At 48.0% G+C, this 24,456-nt stretch overlaps 6 protein-coding genes across 16 annotated transcripts; 4 read left to right on the top strand and 2 right to left on the bottom strand.

Annotated features, from left to right (window-relative positions):
- The first annotated feature begins 9 nt into the window (after positions 1-9).
- Positions 10-5,788, top strand: castor1 (cytosolic arginine sensor for mTORC1 subunit 1). 4 transcript variants are annotated; one of them, XM_061278922.1, is made up of 9 exons: positions 11-220; positions 1,960-2,030; positions 2,287-2,483; positions 2,776-2,911; positions 3,096-3,219; positions 3,645-3,761; positions 3,846-4,008; positions 4,082-4,176; positions 5,454-5,788. In XM_061278922.1, exons 1-9 carry the CDS (start codon positions 108-110, stop codon positions 5,479-5,481), a joined length of 1,044 nt encoding a protein of 347 aa, XP_061134906.1. In that variant the 5' UTR covers positions 11-107; the 3' UTR covers positions 5,482-5,788. The 4 variants fall into 4 exon arrangements, with proteins under 4 accessions (XP_061134905.1, XP_061134906.1, XP_061134908.1 ...); XM_061278924.1 differs by having other exon boundaries at positions 14-220; positions 3,926-4,008; XM_061278921.1 differs by having other exon boundaries at positions 10-220; positions 3,846-4,176.
- A 141-nt stretch (positions 5,789-5,929) lies between these two features.
- On the top strand, positions 5,930-8,255 carry LOC133154313 (uncharacterized). The gene is made up of 3 exons (XM_061278926.1): positions 5,930-6,126; positions 6,606-6,742; positions 7,053-8,255. The coding sequence occupies exons 1-3, from the start codon at positions 6,093-6,095 to the stop codon at positions 7,539-7,541; spliced, it is 660 nt and encodes a 219-aa protein (XP_061134910.1). The 5' UTR covers positions 5,930-6,092; the 3' UTR covers positions 7,542-8,255.
- A 211-nt stretch (positions 8,256-8,466) lies between these two features.
- On the bottom strand, positions 8,467-10,757 carry spring1 (SREBF pathway regulator in golgi 1). The gene is made up of 5 exons (XM_061278927.1): positions 10,624-10,757; positions 10,310-10,466; positions 10,082-10,233; positions 9,890-10,003; positions 8,467-9,281 (listed from the first exon to the last, which is right to left on the bottom strand). The coding sequence occupies exons 1-5, from the start codon at positions 10,717-10,719 to the stop codon at positions 9,198-9,200; spliced, it is 603 nt and encodes a 200-aa protein (XP_061134911.1). The 5' UTR covers positions 10,720-10,757; the 3' UTR covers positions 8,467-9,197.
- Positions 10,758-11,353: 596 nt separating this feature from the next.
- rnft2 (ring finger protein, transmembrane 2) lies at positions 11,354-16,790 on the top strand. 7 transcript variants are annotated; one of them, XM_061278907.1, is made up of 11 exons: positions 11,354-11,494; positions 11,589-11,666; positions 11,962-12,482; positions 12,923-13,040; positions 13,275-13,375; positions 13,457-13,788; positions 14,496-14,645; positions 15,494-15,559; positions 15,784-15,885; positions 15,964-16,107; positions 16,175-16,790. In XM_061278907.1, exons 1-10 carry the CDS (start codon positions 11,484-11,486, stop codon positions 16,096-16,098), a joined length of 1,614 nt encoding a protein of 537 aa, XP_061134891.1. In that variant the 5' UTR covers positions 11,354-11,483; the 3' UTR covers positions 16,099-16,107; positions 16,175-16,790. The 7 variants fall into 7 exon arrangements, with proteins under 7 accessions (XP_061134891.1, XP_061134897.1, XP_061134894.1 ...); XM_061278913.1 differs by having other exon boundaries at positions 12,923-12,999; positions 13,635-13,788; positions 15,964-16,790; XM_061278910.1 differs by having other exon boundaries at positions 12,923-12,999; positions 13,485-13,788; positions 15,964-16,790.
- Positions 16,791-17,170: 380 nt separating this feature from the next.
- Positions 17,171-21,573, top strand: fbxw8 (F-box and WD repeat domain containing 8). Its single transcript, XM_061278905.1, has 11 exons — positions 17,171-17,661; positions 17,779-17,883; positions 18,131-18,295; positions 18,510-18,598; positions 18,715-18,872; positions 19,156-19,352; positions 19,417-19,632; positions 19,826-19,956; positions 20,061-20,234; positions 20,291-20,407; positions 20,580-21,573. Exons 1-11 carry the CDS (start codon positions 17,290-17,292, stop codon positions 20,731-20,733), a joined length of 1,878 nt encoding a protein of 625 aa, XP_061134889.1. The 5' UTR covers positions 17,171-17,289; the 3' UTR covers positions 20,734-21,573.
- Positions 21,574-21,605: 32 nt separating this feature from the next.
- On the bottom strand, positions 21,606-24,456 carry tesca (tescalcin a). Of its 2 annotated transcripts, XM_061278929.1 has the most exons (7): positions 23,296-24,456; positions 22,962-23,042; positions 22,667-22,806; positions 22,545-22,605; positions 22,151-22,244; positions 22,016-22,063; positions 21,606-21,731 (listed from the first exon to the last, which is right to left on the bottom strand). In XM_061278929.1, exons 1-7 carry the CDS (start codon positions 23,298-23,300, stop codon positions 21,684-21,686), a joined length of 477 nt encoding a protein of 158 aa, XP_061134913.1. In that variant the 5' UTR covers positions 23,301-24,456; the 3' UTR covers positions 21,606-21,683. The 2 variants fall into 2 exon arrangements, with proteins under 2 accessions (XP_061134913.1, XP_061134912.1); XM_061278928.1 differs by having other exon boundaries at positions 21,606-22,063.

Raw genomic sequence — 24,456 nt, 5'->3', positions numbered from 1 at the left:
TGTTTTGCTCATTTGAATAGCAAGGAGTTGTGCGGGGCTGGGCTTCTCGGATGTTTTTGGTCCTCAGTGGTGTGCGTTGAGTAGTTGTGGCTGACTCGCGTTTGGACATGGAGCTGCACATTCTGGACCACCGGCTGCGGGTCACCAGCATCAACAAGAGCGGCTTGTCGCACTTCACGCACCCGCTCATCAAGCTAATCTTCCTCCGCCGCCGGACACGGTAAACGGGGGCTCATTGAGAAATTACGTCATTTTGCATATTTGGGGACGCCTTCAACGCGTCATGTCGACAAATGGACCAGTTTCGCTTGATGCACCAGGTCAGAGGCCACTGGCACCGAAATCTAAGAATCCAATGCGTGTGATGGCATCTGCTGTTTTTACGAGGCAACGTCGAGGCGAGAGCAACGATGGCCATCGCTGGGGAAAATCGTTTTCTCACCCACCTTTCGCTCATCGCTGTATAGTCGCACGCGATTGATGGTCAGCTTTAGTTGGACTTTTGAGGCATGTTTTCCCAACCAAGATAAACTTTGGTGGATTCACTTAACGTTCTTGACGATCCTAATAGCCTTATTTGTTTCTCCCGCCTTGATTTTTGGGGAGGTTTACGTTTCCTAGTGGTTCCGATTGCAGCAGTTTCAGCAGGTTGCACATCTGCTCGTCGTTGAGGCCACGCCTACCGACTCCTATTGGCTGTCGTGGGCATTAAGCAAATGATGGGCCAATCAGAACCGCTTATTCGTTAGCGAAGGCTCCACGGCTATTACTTGTTTTGTATACATTTGCAATTTTGTTGGGATTTTATTTCTCTTACGGAGATTTCATATTCACAAAGTCTTTTTTTTTTTTGCACATTTTTGACGTATTATTGACCGATAACTTTGTTTATGGAGCGCATTTCCCAATAGCAGCAGCTCTAACAAAGTGCTTTAAATATACCAATTATACAACGACAAAGACGGTAAAAACAGTCAATCAAAAATAAAGGAATATAAGTAGTAATATACATGCATATAAAGTAGACACCAATAGAAGAGGAACAACAAATACAATCTTGTGTTTGGTCCAAAAGCCAACGAAAGAAAAATGCGACCGAGTCAGCAGTTGCTCGCTTGGTCGGGCAACGCGAGAACAGCAGGGTGGGGCTCCCAGAGAGATCCCCCACCTTCCAAAACAATTGAGGCCACACGAATGGTTTTCTTTTAGCTGTTTCCAGCGTCAAAGCCTACAACAATTGGCGGATATCCCCTCTGCTCGGTAGGCCGTCAGCATTATTCACTTTTCTCCCGCTTTTATCAGCAAACGTTTTGCATCGGATTTTAAAGTATAGTTGAGCCTCACACTGTCGCAGCCTGGCGGTTCACAGTTGGTCAAATTTTTTTCATGGAATCTTTTGGGCTTCATATTTTTTCGTCTTGATCACAGGTTCCAGTAAAGTTATGTAATTCAATTGTTGGCCACTAGATGGTGGCACACTATTTAACTTGACTAATTTGAAGGAAGGAAAGCAAAACAGGGAATATTTCAAGCTCAGTCTCGTATTTCTGCTGTTGATTGAATGTGACATTTTCCATCCTGCTTTTTAAGCCTACAGAAAAAGAGTCTGTCCATTTTACTATGTTTATGTGGGATTCTTGGGTGTCAGATACGGCCTGCCACATCATTTGATGTCAAGCTTCATATGTCAAAACTAAAATTGCAAATTGTCATCACTTAAAAACAAATAGAAAGATTTCTTGAAATTTTTGTTACCATTCGTCCTTATAAAATATTTGAACAGTTTTACTAGCTTCTGATTTTTGCCATTTGATAATCGTCACAGAAGTGTCAAAGTCTGCTTTATTTTATTAACTATATATTTATATATATATTTATTGTGTGTGTGCTTGTGTGCGCCTACACTGTGTATTTTGATTGTCATTTACGTTGAACGAAAATCCCAAATCCTGCTTTCAGATGCAAGTTCTTCAGTATGACGGAGACCCCCGAGAACTACACGGTCTTGTTGGATGAGGAGGGCTTCAAAGGTAGACAGAAAAAGGCCCCACAAGACTTCACTTTTAGCTTGTGTATTCGAATCAACGGGCACAGTCATATTATTGGCTTTATTGCTGCTACGCGTCATTTGAATGGTTCTCTTGAATATAGTTTATTCCATTAATTGACAAACCAGATTGGGAAACCCCTTTTTAATTACAATCCGTGTGTTTTGGATCCCTCTGGTGAGGAGTGATGAGATGTGCATTTCAATGGCGACTGTTGACTGATGCCTTTGGCGGGCAGAGCTGGAGGCCTCGTCGGATCTGCAGGCAGAGGGCTCGGTGTGGCTGCCGCTCAACGTGCTCTCCGACGCCGTCATCGCCTCGCCCGGCTCACAGGCGCCGGGCGTCACCAAGATTGCCGAGTCGGTCATCGCCCCGCTGGCCCGCCGCCACGTCTCCGTCTTTATGCTGTCCACCTACCAGACCGACTTTGTCCTGGTCAGTCCGCACTTTTGTGCCTCAAAAACCGGCATGGGACCACGACAAAGGGCAGGGGGTGAAATCCTTTGGGCAAAAAAAAAACCCCAAAACATAACAAACAAATCTCTTTTTTTCCAAGCATTCATACCAAAGAGGAATTTACTTTTGATTGATTTTCAAAAGTGTTTTTTTTATATGCAAGTCTTTTGCAGAGAGTTGCATTGTAGAGAAAACAATTCTTTGTGTGAAAAAATGCCACAGTTAGAAAAGGAAGGAAGATATAGTTATTGAAAGATCAAATGGGTTTCAGGTGAGAGAAAAGGACCTGCCAGTGGTGGTGGCCACTCTGGAGGAGGAGTTCAACATCTTCCGCGAAGTTGGAGGAGAGTCGCTCCTCGTCCGCGGCCGCGACATCGCCGACGGCCCGCACAAGAACGCTAAACAAGGTGAGTCTGTATGCCAAACCGACTTGCTTTCGTCCATTTTTTTTTTAAGTTGCAAAAAAAACAAGACAAAAGCACACGATGGAATGCTCCCTCAAGTTTGCTTGATGATGCAGCTTTCGAGTGGTTATGTCATCTATGAATATCCCAACGGAAAGCCCGTGAGCGTGTCCTCCTTTGCTTGCAGCCACGCAGGCCGGTCTTCAGCCGGTGCTCATTCCTCAGAACCGCTTCTGCGTCATGTCCCTGGACCCCGACACGCTGCCCTCCATCGCCACCACGCTCATCGATGTGCTCTTCTACTCTGGCAGGTCAGACGGATGGGCTGCAGTGCTGTGGTTGCGACACAAGGTGGCACTGTAGCACGGGGCATTCCGCTATTTCTTGAAAAACGGACCATATTTGGACTGTCTTTGATGACAGGGCAACTGGAGACCTTTTTTGTGGGTCTTGTAGGGTTAGATTATCTTTTCTTTTTTAAAAATCCAGCTATCATATAAAATATATCATTAGCAAATTTTTGAGCCCGGTGCTTGCTTGAAACCCAAATGGGCAGAAATTTATTTTTTTAAATAAGACTCTACTTGTGTTAGCTTCAAGTTGCATGTTGCTAAGCACAACTGCCAAAGACGCGTCTTTTCAAGGTTTAGTCCAGGAAACGTTTTTCATGTTGCAAAGTGAAGGTGGTCAACAAATTTGGTTGGTAGGTTACCAAGCCATGTTTGTCTTTGCCTAGCCCCAAAGAAGACGAGGTGCCGTCTTCCGGCTCAGACTTGGAGCGGATCAAGTTTTTCTCCTTCTCCCTGATTGACGGTTACGTCTCGCTCGTCATGGACACGGACACTCAAAGACGGTAAGCACCATGGCCGTGATGTCAAGGACAAAAGCCGCTGCTTGGTTCATTGACGACAGTGTCTTTGACGCTGTGCGCCTCAAGGTCTAAAAGTTGTCTTAGACGTTTCCAAAAGCTCTTTGATCTCTGCCCACTCGACTCAAAACGATTCTTGGATGCCCCAGTTTCCCCGCCGACCTCCTCTTCACCAGCTCGTCCGGGGAACTGTGGCGAATGGTGCGAATCGGAGGACAACCCCTCGGCTTCGGTGAGTGACCGCTCTCTTGCCCCGGTCTCCACATGCCCCCCACCCCGAGACGTGTCGTTGTGGCTGCTTTCAGACGAGTGCGGCATCGTGGCCCAGATCTCACAGCCGCTGGCCGACTGCGACATCTCCGCCTACTACATCAGCACCTTCAGTTTCGACCACGCTTTGGTGAGTGGACACCTGGTGACCAATCCTCAGTCCATTGACTCACAAATCCAGGTCACTCTTTTATTTAAGGATTCCTTCCGCTTTGTCATCTGTGAGTAAAGCAGTCGCGTTTTCGCACCATTGACTCACCTGCCGGTGACAAGCGGAAAGAAAATGCTCAGCTGTCTTTGATGTTTATGTTGGGAAGTTGTTCGCCGAAAACATTTTCCTGCCATTTGCTTAATTTGAGCAAAACCAAGCAGCTATAGTTCATTGAAGGCCAACTAGTCTTGGACGTCAATAAAGCTAGGTTCTATTTAATGTTAGTACGTCTTTGATGCTTTGAGACGCTTACGTTAAAAAAGCCAAACGTTTGTTAATCTCATTTCAATTGTCCCTGATTTTTCCAAAACCAAGTCTGTCTGCTCAATAGCCATTAATGATTACGGAAATGCACGTTCACTTGATTTTACTTACATTTTGGCTAATCTTAGCGTGTATAGCAAACTGTCATGGACACTAGCCCCGCAACCCCACCTCTCTTTTTTTTTTTTTTTGACCTTCCCTCACCCCCGCGGAAGCCGCTGCGGTATCCCTTGTGTCGCAACGGCAGTGGTTAAAGAAAGTTGAGGTTGTCCCTCACAGTGTGCTTCCCAAAATGCTCAAAAAGGAAATAATAGACGAGCGCACGTGAGTCACGTTATCTCGTCATCCACGATTACAAGTCAAATACAAGCGAAGGAGACCAATTGAGTGTATTTTTTTACTTCCACTGAATTGAAAGAGTAAAGTGGTGTGACATTTGACCCTGTTTGGCGATGTTTCCGCACACGTTCGTGGGGGATGGTTTCGAACTGAGTAGTGAAGCATGAGCCGATATTAGCTCTTTTGAAAGTTGGCCTTTTTTTTTTTTTACGCATTAACACATAAAAATCATTCCCATTTTTTTCACCTTTGACACGTTACAAGAAAAAATGTCATTCAAACAAATTCGGCCCACTTCTGCCGAATGGTTGTTGTGTTTGAAAGAAGTAAAATCCTCGCGCTTTTTGTTGGACGGGATCAAAAAGGTTTCAAGCTAGCTGACCAAGGATTGGACTTTCAAGACGGGGTCAAGGTTTGAAATTACAATCTCAAGTGAGGTGAAGGCTTTACGGCTAGGACGTGAAGACAGGTGTTTCAAAAGTAGAAAATTATTTTTATATTTTAATATTATTTTTCCAGGCTCTTTCAAATGTGCATCTGGTTTTGAGCCAAAAACAAAATGAAATCGTCGTGTGTGTGTGTGTGTGTTTGAGGTTCCCGAAGAGGACATCGCTCGTGTAAGCGACGTGCTGCACAAGCAGCGGATGGACCTGACCACCACCTGAGCCCTGACCTCCTGATGCCACAAGCACTTTTCGCAGTTTTTTTCCTCAACACCTGAGACAACAATGTGTCTTCTTAATGGGTCAGCGTTTTGGAAAGAAGTAAAACAAAACAAAACAAAATTCAAGAAACAACAACACCTGTAACGGGTCAATAACTTGCACAAACGTTTAATTTGAGTGAATATCACTTCGGATACTTTTGTATTTGCTGGACTGTTGCGCAATATCATGCTCATGAAAATATAATGTTTGAAAATTTGAAAGCTTCTTCTTCCCCCCCCCCCCACTTCTCAAGAGTGTTAAAAATGTCTCAAAGTGTTTTGTTTGGCGCGCTGGGCGTATTTTTAGATTTGCGTGTGAATTTTGGTGCTGCGAGGAAGGGCGGGCGTCCGGACGTCGCTGATGTGTCAGTCAAACAGACGCTTGACACGTGTTGCAAGGCTGAACTTTTCCATATGTGTCAGTTGTGGGAGTTGATGATGATGCCGGTGATGATGAAGGTATGAGGATGCTCGGTAATAAAAAGACACGCGGCGCAAGTGAGAAGCAACATAAAGGAGATCCGCCATGGCCTCTGCGCTGAAAAGACTGCTGCACTTTGGTAATATTCATCTTCATTTTATTGCCTTTTTCTGCTTTGCACAACTCAAGTTCATTCCAACATTGCGGAAGGGCTTGAAATTTGCACAGTAATTCCGTTTCTTTATAATCGTGTTTTATCCGACAGGATTTCGACACCAAAACATTTTCAAAATGCTTTTTTGTGGGAATATTTTGAGAAATTCTGTCCGGGGCCTCACGTGAAATTGCTTTCAAGAGCGACACAGCAGCCAGGCTAAGCCATTGATTGTCTCTGTCCGTTTTTTGCTAAATCCGGCCGCTCGTTGAATTACTTGGCCCAAATCGGAGACTCCAAAGCGACTTTTCACAGTGTTTCCCCAATTCTCTCTTTTCCCCCGATATCTTTACTGTTCATCTTTCAATGAAATAACTTGGACTGTCCTGTGCATTGCAAGTTGCTCTGTGCTTTCCCAGTTTGGGCACCGGACTCAAGTCCTAAATTTGTCCTTTTGTGCTCAGCACTGTTGGTTACGTTGTTGGTGCCGGAATGTCGCCCGGCGCCGCTGGCCGACATCTCTTGCCAAGACGACTTCTCCACCCTCATCAACATCGTCAACACGCTCGGCGCCCAAGCTGCGCACCTGCTCGACGAATACGTAAGTGCGCTCAGTGTCTGGCCACCCCGACAATGGATGTGTTGTTTCGCTGTCCTCGTTTTCTCGCTCCTTTTTGTTTGAACTTGGCGAGGTGGGTTTCTATTTTTGCTTTTCCGCCTGCGGGATGTTGATGCCATTAGGAAAAAAGATGGTCAGAAACTAGAAAGCCTCGGACAATGTCGACGCGTGTTCCCTGACTTTTACAAAGGCTACGAAAAAAAGCTTTGGGTCGTGCTTTGGGTCCTTTTGCTATCAGGGAACGTGACCTCATCCTTCTAACCTTCATCCTCATCTCTAAACCCCCCAACAGATGGTTTTCCACGGCCTGAGCGGCGAGCCTCCCAATGTCCCCGACTACGCTGTGATGGGCTCCAACTTCTTCGAGCAACTTCAGGATATCTACGCCAAGAACGTGCTGTTCCAACTGCATCTCGCCAAGGTGGAAAAGTACCAGAACGAAGACTGGGGCAACCCCAGGAACGTCGCCGAGCCGCTCGACCAGGTCAAGGGGAATCTTATGTTCTCAAGCGCCATATTGATGAAATTGGCCCGCCAAGTCCAGCCGGAGGTGGAGCTGGCGACAGAGGAGCCTCCACACGAGACCCATGATCACAGTTGGGCCAAGAAGTCCTATGGTTGGAAAGTCATTGCAGGCCTGAAAAACTGGGTGGCAGATGTCAACAGGGTCCTGAAGGTGATGCAGGCCCCGTGTAACAATCGCATCAATGAGACAGAGCGAAGAACCGTCAGGGCCCCGAAATCCAGACGGAGGAGGACCCGGGATCGCTTCTCGTGCTGATTATCGCGCTATGCTCCGCTTGTGGGAGAAAACCTGATTGGGTCCAGAACTGACACTGACCACCTGGTGTGCCTGAAGGCTAAACTGTCATTAGGATGCAGAACTTTGACCAGGCTCTGGCTCCAAAAGGTAGCCAGACAAAAAAAATGCACAAAAACGGTTAGCCGGTTCAAAACCTTCCTTTCGACCTTTCCCGGCCGGTGATGTAGTAGGTGGCGCAGCTGCACGTCAAGAGTTTTGCTCAGGCCGTGGAGAAAAGTGGAAGCGAGTCTGCTGATCCGGATCCCTTCATCCAGGAACTGTCCAATTGCCTGGCCCAGCCAAATGTTCTGATGAAGCTGCGGAACAACAAAATGAAGCCAGCATCTGTCCTCTGATGAGGTTGTAGGGAAAAAACTGATTTGATGGCAATAAATGTGAGAATACGGATCCAGAAGGTAGCCCGACGCCTTTGCACATGTAGCTTTGCTACGAGAACCTAATTTGCCCTCAACAAATCTTCCTCGGTCCACGGCCCAAAGAGTTGTCGCAGGGTACTGCGGGTTGCAGATCTCCGCCACAGCCTCGCAAGCGTAGTTGGATCCGGTCCAGTCCGCAAAACCTTTTGCACTTTCCTCTGATGAGGTCAATCTTGTCACTGTGCATTATGAAGATTATTTAATGTGTTGTTATTGCTCTATTTATTGTTTTAAATTAAAGCGCAGAGTTTCTAAATGACCGTTTCTTTGCTGTTTCTCATGTAAACGCCTCTCCATTTATTAAAAAAGCCGAGTTGCTGAGTCAAGACTTAGCATTTACTATTAGCCGCTCCTATGGTCCGTTTGGATTTGAGTATTTAAAATACCCAATAACATGTGACCGAGTGATTTTGTGTAATGTTGATGAATTGGAGGCTCTTTTCCGACTACAGTCAAACGTCTACATACAAATTTAATTGTAACTTTATTCATCCCACAGCGGGTAAATTCACTTGTCACAGCAGCTCATACGAGTGCAAGAATAATACGAGTGCAAGAATAAAACAAGTGCCAAAGTTTGAAAAAAGGGTAAATAACAGACAAGGACAAACACAAGTGCCGCTAATAGAGACGAAACACCTTCATTTAATCAGGTGCCAAGCATGTTGTAAAGTCTGACGGGAGAGGGAATGAAGGAATGCTTTGCTTTTTTTTTCAATATTTTTCTTGATTGTTTTTTGACCTTATATGTTACAAACTTTGTTTAAATTGAACAGTAGGCCTACTCGTCACTAAATATCGCACCATGTAAAAGTACAAATGATAAATACCAGACAAACAACAAAAACATGTGGCCAAAGTTCAAAGAGATCACCCTAGTGAGCAAAAACTCTGAAATAAAATAAAATCAATCTAAAAAAAAAAAAAAAGATTGTCAAAACTCAACCTTTTTAGTTTTTTTAGCGTTTTGTCAAACTCACCCATTTATTTCCTTTAAACGACTGCTAGAAAATGGACTTATTTCTACTAAAGTTCTCTCCCTAAAAGCCCCCTCCTTTCATTTGCACCAAGTTGTTGAACTACGTTTCCCCCAAAATTCCAATGGTCAGAGTTTTCCCTTCAATAAGGCCCCAAATGCCCCTGGCTCGCCCAGTCGGCATGGACCACATGTCTTTCTTGTTGCGCTTGGCGCTGGCGTTTAGATGGGAAGGAGCTCCGGGGGACTTTCGCCGTAGCAGAACTTGGCTTGGGGGTTCCGGTACGTGTTCTCGTGCTGGACGCTCTGCGGGAGCCACAAACACAGTTTGGCGCATTAAGTCTCGGCGGCGTTTAACTCTAATGAACTTGTTTGTCCTTGAATACGCCGCAAACTTGATTTAAACTTCAATAAAGTATCTATCCGGATTTGGTGGTGGGGGGGGGGGGGGTGCTTGTCAAATCAATAAGTGCGCCTTGTGGCAAAAGCAGCATGTTGTAGAAACGTGTACGGACGAGCACCCGATTGTTTTGGGAAAAATCAGCGGAACGTTTTCCCTTTGGTGAGGAAAAGTAAAGAGCAATAAATGCCCGATTTACTGAGCACCTTCTGCAAAAAATGCCCTTTTTTAACGCTGTTAATTTTTGCGGAAATGAAAACTTGAACGTGCCAAACAAGTAGACTGGCTCCCATCTCGAAAATGTACCCGTGCCACCTGAGACTCATGTTGACTTTGGATGCCATCTGGCAGACAAAGATGACATTTCAAGTTGAGTCCCAAACAGCTCTCGTGTACACCCGACCAAAAATGCCATCTTAACGATACATCGGAAGAGCTCGGCTCTGAAAAGCCGCAGCTTCCGTTCAAGCGACTCGGGCGCGGGCTGATGAGAGCAAGAAAATGACGGCCGTACTTGCGAAGAAGTGCGACACTTGGCCAGGCAAAGCTCAAAGAGGTCCTCCACGGCGGTGAAGAGGTTTTGGAAGCCTTGGGCGGTGCGGCTCAGGAAGCGCTCCAGGTGGGCTTGCTGAAAGACAAAGCGCAGCCGCTCAAGATGCGTATTCGGCGCTGTAAGGTGTCGCGCCGCCGTTTAACAAATACTCACCTTGTCCGGCCGGAGGCAGCAGGACACGCAGTATTCGTACACGCTACAGCAGCCGTCGGCCAGGCAGCTTTTGCAGACGTGCTGGCGGCTGCGCGGCGCCTTGATGTTGCAGCAGCCGTTCACCAGCAGGTCTTTGCGCTCACACACGTAACCTTGGCAAGGAGACACCGAAAGTTTTCACACCTCTTGCCTTTATTGATGGGGCGGGGAATCACCACGACAACTCACCCAGCTCGTCGGTGAGCAGTGTTTTTCCCTGGATGGAGTTGCGGCAGCGGCCCGTCTGTCGGCTGCTGTTTCCCAGAGTGAAGCGCACCTTCCAGGGGATGCGATGCTCGGTGTCTCTCACTTCCAGAAGGGCGCGGTCCCCTACGATTCGCTCCTCCTGCACGCACAGACAGTGAGGATATTTTACATTTACACCACAAAAATGTTCCCTAGTCATCAGCAGGCGTCCTTCGACTCAACACACTCAGCTAAAGGACGACCACTAGTTTTCTTTGCTGTAGACGGTGAGGGTTCACGTATTTTTAAGCTTGCACCTGTTTCAACGTGCTGGTAAGAAAGTAGATGAGCGACAATCCGAAGACGATTCCCAGCACCCAGCGTTTCCTTAAGAGCCGCCGGAGCACCATCATGGCTCGACGTGGTCCACAAACATCCAACCGCCCGTCCTTAAATGTGCACGATTCGATGCGGGCGCGTTTGTGTGAAGCTCCCGACAAGACGCACACACAAGGCTGATGAATTCACAAAGAGAACGTTCGGCGTCATCGGCATTTTAACCCATTTTGCATTATAATGTTAATGTTCAATCGCAGGCCTGCTTTAGCTTGATCGCTTAAATCGCTAGGTAGCTTGGTGAAAAGCATGTGCAAACCCGTAACCGAGGACAATATGAATTGAGGGGCAGGATGAAAAACGACTAAATAGTACGTAGAGCGCAGTAAAAACGAAGTTATTTATCTCAAGATGCTCGGTGTTTAGCCGCTGGCGTTAGCAAAACAAACTGACAACATGGAAGCGGCGTGAATATGAACGTCGAAATGCGATTGGTCGATGGGTGACAACGCAATGACGGAGGCACCGACGTAATTTCAATTTGCATTCGAGGAAGCGAGAACAAAGCGATGAAAATCAGAAACAAATATGATGAAAAACAAACAGAAAAGTGTCACGCCGTCTACCAAACAGGGAAGTAACATTTGTTGACGCAACCGGCATTTTGCTCAGCAACTTCCGGACACGGAGGCGGCGAACATTAACGTTAAATGCGATTGGTCAATGAGAGGCGAGGTGATGATGTCACCCCGGAGGTTGTTGGCTAAAAATGAAGGCAAGCGAAGTAACAAGCTAGCTCACTTGAAATTAAAAATGAAATTCACCCTAGGAGGACTCGTTGATGAGGTTAAGGTAAATTCTACATTAAACGTGTTGTTGTTTAAAAAGGAAAACGCACCGTAAACGTGAGGATGTACAACGTTCGCCCGTGTGTTGGTGTCCTTAGGGCAGCTTCGTGTGTTGATGAGCGCCGTGCCATGCAGAGGAGACACAGCAGCAACACGGATGGCATGTCCTCTGAAAGGCGAGCGAATGAACAATTGACTCTACTCCATGTTGTTCATCAAACAAGAGTGCAGAGAGGTTAGACCTCGGCCAAGGATTCAAGACATCCTATTTCTTGTCTAGGAGTTAGCCTGATTTGGGCACCCCCAAATCATCTTGTAAAGATGAGGTTAGTGTCTCAGAGTAGGGTTTATAGACACTGGTGTGAGTTTCAGAATAAGGTTTTATCATCAAGAAAACAATGATGTGAACAGCTGCAATCTTGTGGGGAAACGCCATAGCTCCTGAGTCTGAATTTTGGTTTTCTCGTTTAGGAACCGTAGCCAAACCCAGGGATCCGAGAGCAGTCTGGATGAAGGCGGCACGTTCGACTGTCTGAAACCCGATACGCCCGCGTTGCCCCAGCAGATGTTTTCGGGCCTGGCAGGCATCCCGTCGGCCGCAGTCTCCACTGCCCAGTTCCAGGCGGCCGGTTTAGTGCTGGGCTCGCCCCCGGACGTCTTTGTGCAGATGACAGCGTCGTCCCGGGAAGCAGGCGGCCCTCATCGCCCCGAGGGCCGAGCCTTCCTGCCTCACCCTCCTCACCACCATTTTCACCAGCCACCGCCGCTGCAGCACGGGACCCCCTCACTCCTGCAACAGGCCACGGCGGTGGCGGCAGCGGCGGCAGGCTCAGAGAGGCACCACCGTGGCCCCCGAGAAGAGGCGGGCCCGGAGGACCCGGCCGCGCCGGCTCCAGCCTTCTCTGAGCTGAAGGCGATGGTGACATGGCTGCAGAGGGGCTTCCCGTTCATCCTCATCCTGCTGGCCAAAGTCTGCTTTCAGCATAAGCTTGGTAATTGTTCATCCTGTTACAAATGTTTTTTTTTTCTTTCTCAAATTAGATTTTTAAATTCTTAAATGATTTGAATTTAATTTTGAACAATCCTCCCCCCGTGGTGTTAGCACACGAGCAACCATGCTTGCTTGCGCACTGGCCTCTACCAAACCTGCTGAATGTGTCTTCCAATGTTATTTAATTAGCCTAAAAGTTTGAATGAAACATGTTTTCAGATGTTCACTTTTTTTTTTCTCCCCAAGCTAAAATTGATTCATATTTTTCATTTCACATCTTCCCATCATGCAATAAATCACCACTGCTCCCACCTAGCATCGTCTAGCATGATAGCACATAGCTTCTGTACTTAGCATGATCGCGAGCACACACTTGACTTTGCTTCCAGCTCAAGCTCGGCTCTGCCGCTGCTGATGATGAACGTGTCATTTGTGCCCCAGGTATTGCCGTCTGCGTGGGGATGGCCAGCACCTTTGCTTACGCCAACGCCACCTTCAAGCGTCAGGTGTCGCTGCGGGTGAGACAACGTGTCCTGACGCTTCGTCATGATCCCAAAGTGTAATCAAACAGAAAGCGCCGTTTATTTTTTTTTGTTCCATCTGAGTGACATTTCACAACATTGATTTTTGAGAAGCCCGACGATTTGCACCATTTGATCCAGTAATCGCGCAATGTATTCTAAAATGAAACTGTTGCGGAACAGCCTAGGTCCGAATGAGATTTTCCTAAATGCTGCTCTGATGCAACGCACTGCATGCGCTCGTGCTTGACAAACGCTCCCTCGTGTTTCAGGAGGAGCGCTCGGTGCTGGTGGCCCTGTGGATGGCGCTGTTTCTCTCCGGCAACGTGGCGTACGTGTACTACACCTTCAGCCAAGAAGAGCTCTACAACAGGTAGCCGGCGACAGCCAGCGTGGCCTTTAGCCGCCATTTTCATGAGGCTCATCTTTTATTTGTTTTTTTCTATCGCCTCAGCCATCTTATGTGTCGTTTCTTTTAGCAGAGCTCCCGTCTGGTTTTTGTCCTGTGAGTATTTTATGTTGAGCTCACAATATTGTTTGTCGCAGGTGCTGCGCGTGTCACCTTCTCACATGCGAGCGCAGTGTAAAAGGGGGAAAAAATATGGTGTGTGTGTGTGTGCGTCCTGTCCCAGCCTCCTGTTTTCCAAGCCCAATCTGGACACTTTTGACTTCTTTGACCTCATGTGGGCGGTGGGCATCACCGACTTTGTCCTCAAGTTTGTCACCGTTGGACTGAAATGCTTCGTCCTTGTTCTACCTGGCATCTTCTTGGCGTTCAAGTCCAGGGTGAGAGTTCAACTTCTTATTTGTGTCAAAATACAAAGGACAATGTCTTCCGGGAACACTTTTCATCTTAACATACTTGAAGCTCTATGACATAAAACCTCCCTGGCCAGCCCCGATTTTCTTCCTTCCTTCTGTACCTTCTTCCGCTGCATGGTACGGCGACTCGATCGTGCCACGAGGGCCACCGGGCTTTCCCACAACTTTCATATTTGTGCATTTGTCTACATATTAATTGAATAGGAATAAGAATGCCAGTGGTATTCCAGGCTTAGTTTGACCTGAAGCATGGTTAAGTATTCCAAAGAGGAAAACATGTCATTTAACGTGTAAAAGTAGCCATTTCTGGGTCATTTTTAGTATTCCCAGGGGTGCTGCACCTTTATATTTGCGTCAATATGAATGCTCAATGTACGTGGAATGTACCATGTGAGTCAGTCCAAATGTTTCTTTGGCTTTGACCTGCTCGAATGAAAAGTTCTCCTTTCTGGGGAACTCCTTCCTGTGGCTGCTGGTAGAGAATGATGACTCAGGGCATTTGTGGGAATGCATGGCCTCTTCCTAAGTTACAAAAGCGCAGGGGACGGATGCAGGCCAAGTTTGTGCCACCGGCTCCTCGATTCATGAGAGCCGCTGTTGTTGTTATATATATATATATATATATATTTTCATTTTACGTTCCTGAATGTTTTTTGCACATTTGCTCGCAGGGAAAGTTCTACCTGCTGATCGAGGAGCTGAGTCAGCTGTTTCGCGCCCTGGTTCCCATCCAGCTGTGGTACAAGTACATCGTGGGAGAAGAGCCCTCGGCCAGCTACTTCTTAGGAGCCGCGCTCATGATCGTCTACGGCATCTGCAAGGTGCTCATTAGCCATAAAAGAAAGATGATGATGATGATGGTGCTGAGTCTTAACACGTCAACGTCTCAATTGGGACGCAGACGTTCACAGAAACAGTCATCGTTGTCTCACAACATCCGCAGGAAGGAATTCCCCAGAAAGGAGAAGTTTCCATTAGTGAAAGAAATGGAATTGACCTTAAATAGACTTTAACAGAAGCTGTCACGATAACAACCGATGAAGTGGCGAATTCCTCAGGAATATTGATGAGTCAGAACCCAAAACGTAATCGTTTGGCCGGTGAGTGGCAGTGATAACTTTGTGCGCTTGCCTCATGGCCAATGAATCACACAAATATGACCAAGGAGCTTTTTTCCATGTTCGTTCGCCAGAACGAGGGGAGGACACTGGGCGGAGTGGACCAGAAATTGCTGATAGTGGCATGACCTGGCATTTCTTTTTTTTTTTTTTTTTTTTTTTTTGTTCCGGAGGGTTATAGTGTTATAGTGGTATTTGAGTGTCGCGGGAAGATGAGAGCATCTGGAGCAGAGGTGACGCATTAATTTGCCATTTGCTATGTGAAGAAGTAGTGCAGGCAATGGCTGATTCCGTCATTGTTTTTTTAATCTTGTGGCGCTCGCTCCCTTCTGACTCTAAATGGGACAAGATTCAAGAGTTTTTATTAAGTGTTTTTTTAAGAGACATTTCGTAATATCATTTTGTGGAGAAATGTAAAATTGCGAGATCAAAAGTTCGTAACTCCTTGACTCTCAAGTGCCACTTATGAGGTAAAAGTGCCTCGTGGCATTCATGACTTGAAGTGAGCCAGCTCAAAGACCGCCTTCTTGTCTTTTGTTTGTCACCTGCAGTCCCTTGACATCTGCGGCCGAGCGTCGACCCTCCGCAAGGCCGCCGTCCTGCTCTGCCGCCCTCAGGTGAGCTTCCGTTCAAAAAGATATTTTGCAGAAAAAATAATCTGCCAGTCGTATGACAAACAAAATGAACCGGCAAAATCTTCTTCTTGACATCGCGTTTTACAGGTTGGCTGTTAGATTTTTAGTCTTGTCAAACCAAGCTTTGCGCAAGAAAAATAACAGAGAACATGACGCTTTTTAGTTGGATTACACTTGGGGTGTTATTTTCATATTTTTGCATGCAGAGTTGCGGCGTGCGCGCCGGCAGCCAGCGATGCAGCGAGGCCGGCGATGTGTGCGCTCTTTGCCAGACGCGTTTCCGCGAGCCCGTCGCCCTCCTGTGCCAGGTACACCGAGAGGCTCTCTCTCGCTTTTTGTCCCAATTGCCGGTCAATGGTGACGGCGCTCTTCCTGTTTGTCGCCAGCATATTTTCTGCGAGGAGTGTCTGAGTTCCTGGTTGGACCGGGAGAGGGCGTGCCCCCTGTGTCGCACCACCGTCGTGGAGACCCTCCGATGCTGGAAGGACGGGACCACCTCCGCTCACTTCCAAGTCTACTAAAGCTGCATGGTGATGATGCACTCACAGACGAAAAATGAAATATAAAATAAATAATGTGATCATCTCTGGGCTCAAGATCTACCCTAGCTATCAAAATGGGACCGATGGTGGAAAATGGATTGGTGAAACAGCAAGTGGTGGATGTCCTTATAACAAAAAAAACAATTTAACAGGAGTTAAATGTCAACTTTGACTAATGTCAACTTCGACACCTGAGAGCAGAGAGGGCACATGATAGCAGCACTTCGTCTTGAAATGTCTCAACGCAATAAGAAAATGGTCAAATTAGAGAAGGCCAGCATGGGATACAATTAGCTGCGTGATCGGTTGGTGCAACTGCCGCCCATCGGTAGGGACGATGCCGTTTTATTCATTGGCAGGGACATTTTATTCAAACTTCCTATTTATTTGTTATTGCTGTATTCAAATCGTGTTACACTGGTCAAATATATGTTTTTCTTTTGTTTCTCACTTTTCTCTTCATGCTATGCTGTGGTATATAGGTCGCAATGTAGTAATTTAGACTGTGTGTCTGGAAGTGAAAACTTGGTTGTAATCGGGACGGGACTTGATAAGCAGAATTGCTTCGACCCGCCTCCCTCTTTGACAAGTCATAATGTAAAATTAAATTGTAATGAAAGTTGATTATGTACATGCCGAAATAAATAAATCATTACCTTATGCCCAAAAAACTCTTCTTAAAGTTGTCCCGTGAATTTAAATCAAGAATAAAATTAGAATGTTGTTTACATGTCAAAATGTTGTCAGGTTGCAAAATCAACAAGAAATGCATTTCTTTGGAATAACGTCACAATGTCATCGAGTCGCACAAAGAAAGTTCTGAAAAGGATGGGGAACATGACAATATTCGGAACGATATGAAAAAATAGTAGACGTGAAGAAGACAATCATAATATCGTCTCCACTGTTTACTGATTCGGTTTGTGTTTTATGTGTGTGATATGTGAGAGAGGACAGATATGGAGGCAATCACATAAACGTGAGCTTTTTAGTCTCAATTTGACCGACAAGGAACTGGTTTCCTAGGCAGGAACCAATGTTTCCTCCAACCGTGTACCACGTCGGACCTTTTCTAGTGAAAGACTCGTCGTTTGTTTTGACGGCGGCGCTTCCCTTCAAGAGATGTCTTCAACCCTTTCGAAGCGTTAACACAAAACGTCGCTAACATTTATGCACGCTATGGCCGAGGACGAGCTGTCTGCATTCAGGGACCGTTGGCAACGGGAGTTATACAGAGCAAAAGAGGAGCGGCGCTTCTCTCTTGTTCCGTCCCCCAGCCCCAGTTGCGAAGACGCGAGTGGAGGTCAAAGCGAGTCTGAGCCCGAGACGAGTGGTGGCGCGGAAGGGTCAGATTACGTTTCCATCGCCAGGGGCTTGCTGGGCGGAAGGACGAGTCCCCTTCTGAACAGACTCGCGGAGGAGAGGAGCAGGAGGAAGAAGAAGTACCAGGAGGAGACATCCGTCTGCAGGGAGTCGCTTAAGCATCCTCGGAAAAAAGTCCAGAAAGAAGAGCAACTGGTGGATCGACTCATTCTAGATCTGGTATGGAGGCACTCAGAAGCCATCTCCTCAATGTTGACGCCAGCTAACTACGACGTGCCTCTTTCCATTGTTTGTTTATTTATTTTGTATTGATTTATTTATTGTTTTTCAATGCAGAACGAGGCCAACGACATCCCCTTCTTTGACGTGGACTTGCCGTATGAGTTAGCCCTGAAGATATTCCAATACCTTAACCGCTCTGAGCTCGGCAGATGTGCACAGGTGAGTGACTTCAAACAAACAGCTGTCCGCCCATGCATGCACGGCCCTACTGGCAGAGAAAGTCGGCGAGTGGCATGCAGACGAGCCCGACGATCCGATGACTCATATTTCTTTTATAGTGCCCGTGTTTTCATTAGGTCGTGTTCACACTGCAGAGCAATTGGATTCTTTTGATTTATCGATCCGATTAGTCCATTGCTTTCCGTGTCAATGTGAACGTTGAAATTCAGATTCATTTTGCCGGCAGGTGAGCAAGGCGTGGCGAGTTCTGGCCGAGGACGAGGTGCTGTGGTTCAGGCTGTGCTCAGCGGAGGGCCACGCACGCGGCGCCACCGTGTCCGACTCGCCTTGCTGGAAGGCGGCGCTGCGAGACGGTCGCCGGGCGGCCGCCGACGTGCGCGCCAATTGGAAGGTGAGGCATTTCAACGTGACGTCGCACGCTGTAAACACCGGCAGGCAAACGAAGCCTTCCGTGCCGTGGGAGAAAACCTCCTGACTGTGAAGTCGACGAGTCGTTCTGGGTGGACCTGTTGCCGTTGCGATGAATCCAAGTGGACGATTTCCCTTTTCAGACTTTTCTGGGGGGTGTTTTTGTCACAATTTGTTTGTTGACCACTTTGCCGCAGAATCGCGTCGGCTGCATCAGCCGGCTGCAGTTTGAGCTGGGGAAGGTGCTGTGCGACGTCAGCTCCTGCAACAATTACGTCCTGGCAGGGTGAGGACAGCCAATCGGGGCACTCCGCAATCACCGCAAATGAACAGAAAGATAAGAGTAAGTCCTAAGAGACAGGAAACACGTCTAACGCGGGTGTGTCACGTGCTGCCTGTCAGGTACTCGTCGGGGGACGTCAGGCTGTGGAACACATCGCAGCGGGATCTGCCGTCGTCCCACCTCCGGTCCAACCAGCTGTCGGCACTCTCCGAGCCCAGGCCGCCTGTCGCTCTGGTGTGCGTTGGCGGACACGTGGCGGCGGCCGCCTACCGCGACGGTACGCCAACTTGGTCTCTCTTTCCCCACACTTGCATCCTTTCGCGTCATCGTCCACCATGACTCAAGCAAATTTTCATCCGGATTTGGAAAACAGATGAGCTTGAGCTTTTTCGCAATACGCAGCAGGGAATATAATTCTATGTTTTAACAAATACTCAAAGGTAAAAGGTTTTTTTCCAACTTACAAGGGAAAAGTCACAGACCTGGCAGATTAAAGATTGTTTTCTTTTATTTGCGTGAACTTTTAACCAGCCGGGGCTTGGGCTTGTCTTGCGCGGCAGGCTGCGTGGACGTGTGGAGCGCACGGGCGGGCGGTGAGCCCATTTACCACTGGCAGTCGGCGGCAAGCCACCGCGCCTTGGCCCTCAGCGCGGACGGCTCCGTCCTGGCTTCAGCCGTCGGCTCGGACGTCCGGCTGGATGGCGCCGACGACCGCGGAGCATGGAGGACACTCCGCCTGAGCCTCCTCCCTAAGCCGGTCTGTCATTTCACACGTGCCAAAGATGAGCTGAGCTCGTATGTGCCTGTTGTACGCCTTGCAGGTTCACAGTTTGGTGCTGGTGCCCAGTGGTGGTGGGCGGCGGCGGTGCCGCCGCGCGCTTACCGCGGCGGCGGCCGGTGACTCGGTCTACCTGCTGGACGAAGAGGAGGAGGAGGCCAGCACGCTGCACTCGGTGTACGGACACCCCGTCACCTGCCTGGAAGCCTCTGAGCGTCACCTGGCCTTCGGGGTGAAGCGCGTCGGCATGGCCAACAAGGTGAGTCCGGATGTCACAGGATGGCGCCTGAGCACTCTGACCGCCACCGGGCAGCTGCACGTGACTCGCCCCGTGTCGCATGCATGGTCACCGAGCACAACCAAGATGCTCAGCGCAAGCGTTGGCGGCCAGGCTCATGGACAGTGTCGCCCGCCCAAAAACTCTCTCTGGAGCTGGACTTGTGTCGCCGCAGATTCATGTGTACAGCGTGGAGACGGCCAAGGAGGTGGTGTGCGTCGGCGACTCACCGGGCGACTTCACCTGCGTCCACCTCCAAGACGGCAGCGCGCCGCACATTATGGCGTGCGGTAATAAAGACAGGAGGTGGCTCTCTCCCACTCTCGTGCGCACACGCACGCTCAATATCTTGACTTTATCACTTTATTATCGGAAGACTGGAAACCGGATGGGCCCCGTTTTGTTTGCAGGGTGCGCGTCTTTGACCTGCGTTCAGGCACCTGCGTGTCGACCTTGTACGCGCACCAGCTGGGCGTGACGTCGGTGCGCGCCGACGACTGGAAGGTGGTGAGCGGCGGCGGCGAGGGCCTTCTGTGCGTGTGGGACATGAGAACGGCCAGCAAGCTGTGGGAGATGCACAACAGGTGAGAGCCGTGGGCTGGCTGGGGTCGGGCCGGGCCCTAATGTATCGTGTGCGCAGACATCCCGTGAGACACGTGCGTTTGGACAGCCGCACGCTGCTGACGGCCAACGTCCCAGACGACAAGACGCCACGGGGGGCTTGCATCACAGACGATGACCTGACGGCCCATCGCAGGTAGCAGCGCGCCCACCTGGCCCATTTGAAGCGTTCCGCCTCACGCTCGCAAGATTTCTGTCTCTTTACTTCCCTCATATACAATTTTGTTTTAGCTTCTCATGGATGGATGTTGTATTCCAGTCGCTTTTTTGCAGCTTCCCAGTTGCTAACTCCAAACATTCTCATCCAGGCACCGAGGAGTCATCTGCCACTACGACTTCTCAGGCGGCGATGATGATGACGACGGTGGTGGCGTCCTTCCCATCTGCAGGTCCAACTACGCCCAATCTCACGGCTACAACTACAACATTGCGCTGGCCGTGCCCTATGACCGCCTCAGGTGACAAAATGAGCATGAAAAGCAAGGCCAGCATTATTTTTCTTTTCGCACTAGCCGCAGGTAGTGTAGGGGTACGCTCCACTGACTTGTCTGCAATCTGCGTGCATGGAATCTATTCCTGTTAATGACAATGTACAAAAAGGCATGTTAAATGAATGAAATGCTTTTGGGGGTCCCTCACCTTGTCGCATCTGCATATGTGCTCAGAGAAAGGGGCGGTCAAGAGGTGGCTTTTCTGCAGCGCATGGTGGTGGTGTTGCCAGTAGTGATGGGCACATGAGGCTTCATTGGGGTTTGAGGCTTTCCCACCAAACGGTGTGCAAATAGGTTCATTTCTCGAGGCTTCATGAGCACACAACCCCCCCCCCCCCCTGCTGGTCAAACGGAGTAATTCATTCCATTAATGAGAATTACATACATTCACCTTTATACTTTGCTTCATGTAGCCTGATCAAAATGACTCAAATTTCTCTCTGTATGTGCGTTCACGTGTAACATGGAAGGAGGTGGAATATTGTGTTTATTAGTCTTTATTTGCAAGATCTTGGCTTGCTTTACAGCAGTCGGTACACAATGCACTTCAGCAGATGAAACAACAACCTCATAGTTCCGGTCAGGAGGATACATAGTGTCCACAAGCAGGAATACGGAAGAGAAGAAAAGGGAGGGCAAAAGAAGGAAAAACATAATTTGTTCCGTTATCACCTGAATGTCTTGTTATCTACTGAATATTTTGTATCCATGTGTCATGACGTTAATGAGCTATGCCATGTGTAATGGAAATGTTGTGTGTGCTCTAATGGAGCAACTATGTTTGTATAAATTAATAAGTATTTACACATTGCTGTTGCTCCCTCTTTATTACTTAAATAAAGATTGAATAGAAGCTACAGAGTTGACTCAAAGAGCTGACCAGTGCTTCACCATCCAATTCTTCCAACAGGTGTCTGCCACCTAAAGGCGGATGTGCATCCGGGATTCCAACTCCAAGGGCTTGAGCATCTGCCGGCCCAAAATTCATACGTAAACCTTTGGGGGTGCAACGGTACGCGGCAAAATATTGAAGCCCACGGGACAATTCGCCCTTATGGCCCACGGGATTTTGGTTCTTGATTCGGTTTCAAATTAAAAGGTAGGATTATAAACTGGGGTTAAAGTAATGTGCTGCTGAAAAGCAAAATGAAGCAATATTTAGATAGAAGGCATGCACAAACAAGTGTACCAAAAACGGTGGTGTAAAAACCGAGCACAGTTGCACCGCTAGTAAACAAATAGAGCCGTCGTACCAGTTGAAACATCTCAAAGGTGATCCCCTCGTAGAAGTCATCTAGCGCCTGCCGGGTGAACGAGAAAGTCGAGGTTGAGCGTGACACCAGGGTTTCGTGTTGCCTGTCAGCATGTGCGTGCAGGCGTGCGCTTACCTTGTCGGCCGCTTCCAACATGGCCGCGCGGGCAATGGCCTTGGCCACCTGGTCCCCGAAGTCGCCACTTTTGGACAGCAGCTCCTCCACCACCAACGGAACAAATGAAATCATAATCGTGAATACTATTTGAGCTGGAATGACAACGCGTCAGTTTTATGCTTCACGCGCTGTACTTAATTGGACTGCAATGACCAAATGCCGGCCCATGTGGAATCTCGTCATTCTCATTTGATTTTTTCAATAGTTTATGCTTATTGACTATTTGAGCAACATTGTTTTTTCCACTTTACTTTTCACATGAAGAAAAAAAAAAAACCTGGTTAAAACAATCTTGGGACGGCCCCTAAAAGCCAAGCGGGCCTCGTGTATGCACCGAAACGCTCGGCTTACCTTGCGGTACTCGGCCAGCGTGATGATTCCGTCGCTGTCCTTGTCGTGCATGTTGAACAAAACTGCAAACGCAAAGTTTTCTTGTCATCAACCGCGGCCAGTCGAAGGCTCACGTGCACTCACGGCGTAGCTTTTGCTTGCTGGCGGCCTGCCGCTCCTCCTCACGGCTGATGTGTGCGAGCGGCCGGAAGTGACTCATGACCATCAGGAACTGCTCCAAGGTGATCTCCTCGCAGGATCCCACCATGCCCTGGTGCTGGTTTCTGCCCAGTTGGACCACAGCAATAAATCAACAAATGCAAACATCTCTTGTCAAACTGTCGGGGGTTTTAATATATAAAGTGTTGTTCGATGCAAACATTTTAAAAATCATTTGAGTGCGCCAAAGCATGCCGACGCTGTTGCATTAATTGCTGACCTTTTATCAAAGAAGGCATCGATGATTTGCTTCTTGATGGGATTGTGGGCCAGTTGTGGAATGGCGTCCAAATGTTCTCTTCTGCAGTGCGACAAACAAACACACGGTCAGGTCGCTTTTGATTCCAATATTAGCTCTCAAAATTGACCAAATTACTATTTGGTGCTCTTTCCACCCAAACGCAATATCACGCTGCACGCTATGTGTGCGCTATCTGACATCATTTGTGCAATCTTTCAGCCACAATGTAACATTTCTTTTTCGCCGATCTAATGCTGAGAGCTTGCTGTGCCGGGCGAACTTTACAAACTAAAATTTCAAGTTGACCTTTTACCTCATCGTCTCCTTGTTTCCACTGAGATGCCGAAATCTTTTGTGGAGGGTTTTGATTTGCTTTCTGGAAACTTGGACGCATGCACACAAACACACACACACAAACACACAGGAAGTGGCACACCAAAAAGTTTAAAGTCTCTGAAACTGCTCAACTCGGGGCTTGCCTTACATCCGCTCTTGTGTGCCAGCTCTTCATAGCCCTGCCGCCGCTGCTGCTGCTGCTGGTGCAGGTGGCTCTGGTCCAGCTGCTGCTGCTGCCCATGGCTCTGGTCCTGCTGCTGCCCGTGTCTCTGCTCCAGCTGCTGCTGCTCAGCACGTGTCAGCCAGGATCCCATCGCTGCTCTAAAGTGCGCAAAGTGCGACGCCCGCGGCAGCTCCCTCTCCGAGTCCCATCCATCCCTCCTTCAAGGTTCTAAGTCCATCCCACTAGCCTGGATCAAGGAACGCCCTTTTGAGTGCAGCTCTTGTCCAATCTCCTTCATAGGCAACTCTAGGTGCGTGCACCTGTGGAGTCTGCATTGAACGGACCCAACCTGAAGGTGCCCCTTTTTGTGGCCTCTAAGTAAACATTGGTATAAAAAATTATGGTTTGCTCATGAAAATAAAATGAAGTTGCACTTGTCACCAGCCAATCTGGTGAGCCCCTGGTTGTGCACAGTCTTGGTGCACAGTTAGACAGCCACAAATAAGTCCGTACGCTCACATGTTTTAAAAATTATTTTTAAACCGATTGGGGCTTTGACATTGTTGAAGCCTTTAGTCTCAGAATTTTAACTTTAAAGTGACAATTCTCACTTTAAAGTCTGAGAAAAAAGTCAGAATCCTGTCACCCCACTTTTTTTTCTTCACTGGCCTAATCCTCTTCCGTACTATTTCTTCCCTTTTTTAAAAAGGGTTTGATTATTTGCGATTCCTTTTCGTTGTCTGCAGACAGACGCGCCTGTTTTGAAGCGACGCTAACTTACGCCTTTTTCTTCTTCAGTGGTGTCAGGTGTTATTTTACGGCAGTACTTGCCTAGTGCGTCACAAATCGGCCATCTTGCCATGGTAATGTCTCACGAGCGACCAGGCGTCCTTCTTTATGCCAACAGACACAAAATGGAAAGTACAGGGTGTAAAAACTAAGAAAGGGGGTAGTTACAATTCAAGTCTAGAATCA

This window comes from Syngnathus typhle, linkage group LG5 (genome assembly GCF_033458585.1).
Source record: "Syngnathus typhle isolate RoL2023-S1 ecotype Sweden linkage group LG5, RoL_Styp_1.0, whole genome shotgun sequence".
NCBI lineage: Eukaryota > Metazoa > Chordata > Actinopteri > Syngnathiformes > Syngnathidae > Syngnathus > Syngnathus typhle.
This window is presented reverse-complemented; position numbering and strand designations above follow the sequence as displayed.

Bases quoted from the DNA above. Each gene is read 5' to 3' on its own strand.
- castor1 (XM_061278921.1), top strand. From the start codon at position 108: ATGGAGCTGCACATTCTGGACCACCGGCTGCGGGTCACCAGCATCAAC. The intron at 2,031-2,286 runs GTAGACAGAAAA...TTTGGCGGGCAG, and splicing joins GGATGAGGAGGGCTTCAAAG to AGCTGGAGGCCTCGTCGGAT. The intron at 3,762-3,845 runs GTAAGCACCATG...GTGCGCCTCAAG, and splicing joins GACACGGACACTCAAAGACG to GTCTAAAAGTTGTCTTAGAC.
- LOC133154313 (XM_061278926.1), top strand. From the start codon at position 6,093: ATGGCCTCTGCGCTGAAAAGACTGCTGCACTTTG. The intron at 6,127-6,605 runs GTAATATTCATC...TTTTGTGCTCAG, and splicing joins GAAAAGACTGCTGCACTTTG to CACTGTTGGTTACGTTGTTG. The intron at 6,743-7,052 runs GTAAGTGCGCTC...ACCCCCCAACAG, and splicing joins CGCACCTGCTCGACGAATAC to ATGGTTTTCCACGGCCTGAG.
- spring1 (XM_061278927.1), bottom strand. From the start codon at position 10,719: ATGATGGTGCTCCGGCGGCTCTTAAGGAAACGCTGGGTGCTGGGAATC. The intron at 10,467-10,623 runs GTGCAAGCTTAA...CTGTGCGTGCAG, and splicing joins TTACCAGCACGTTGAAACAG to GAGGAGCGAATCGTAGGGGA. The intron at 9,282-9,889 runs GTACGGCCGTCA...TGGCTCCCGCAG, and splicing joins AGTGTCGCACTTCTTCGCAA to AGCGTCCAGCACGAGAACAC.
- rnft2 (XM_061278907.1), top strand. The intron at 12,483-12,922 runs GTAATTGTTCAT...TTTGTGCCCCAG, and splicing joins CTGCTTTCAGCATAAGCTTG to GTATTGCCGTCTGCGTGGGG. The intron at 14,646-15,493 runs GTGCTCATTAGC...TGTCACCTGCAG, and splicing joins TCGTCTACGGCATCTGCAAG to TCCCTTGACATCTGCGGCCG.
- fbxw8 (XM_061278905.1), top strand. From the start codon at position 17,290: ATGCACGCTATGGCCGAGGACGAGCTGTCTGCATTCAGGGACCGTTGG. The intron at 19,353-19,416 runs GTCTGTCATTTC...TACGCCTTGCAG, and splicing joins TGAGCCTCCTCCCTAAGCCG to GTTCACAGTTTGGTGCTGGT. The intron at 19,633-19,825 runs GTGAGTCCGGAT...GTGTCGCCGCAG, and splicing joins GCGTCGGCATGGCCAACAAG to ATTCATGTGTACAGCGTGGA.
- tesca (XM_061278928.1), bottom strand. The intron at 22,245-22,544 runs GGTAAGCCGAGC...ATTTGTTCCGTT, and splicing joins ACGCTGGCCGAGTACCGCAA to GGTGGTGGAGGAGCTGCTGT. The intron at 22,064-22,150 runs GTAAGCGCACGC...TTCACCCGGCAG, and splicing joins TGTTGGAAGCGGCCGACAAG to GCGCTAGATGACTTCTACGA.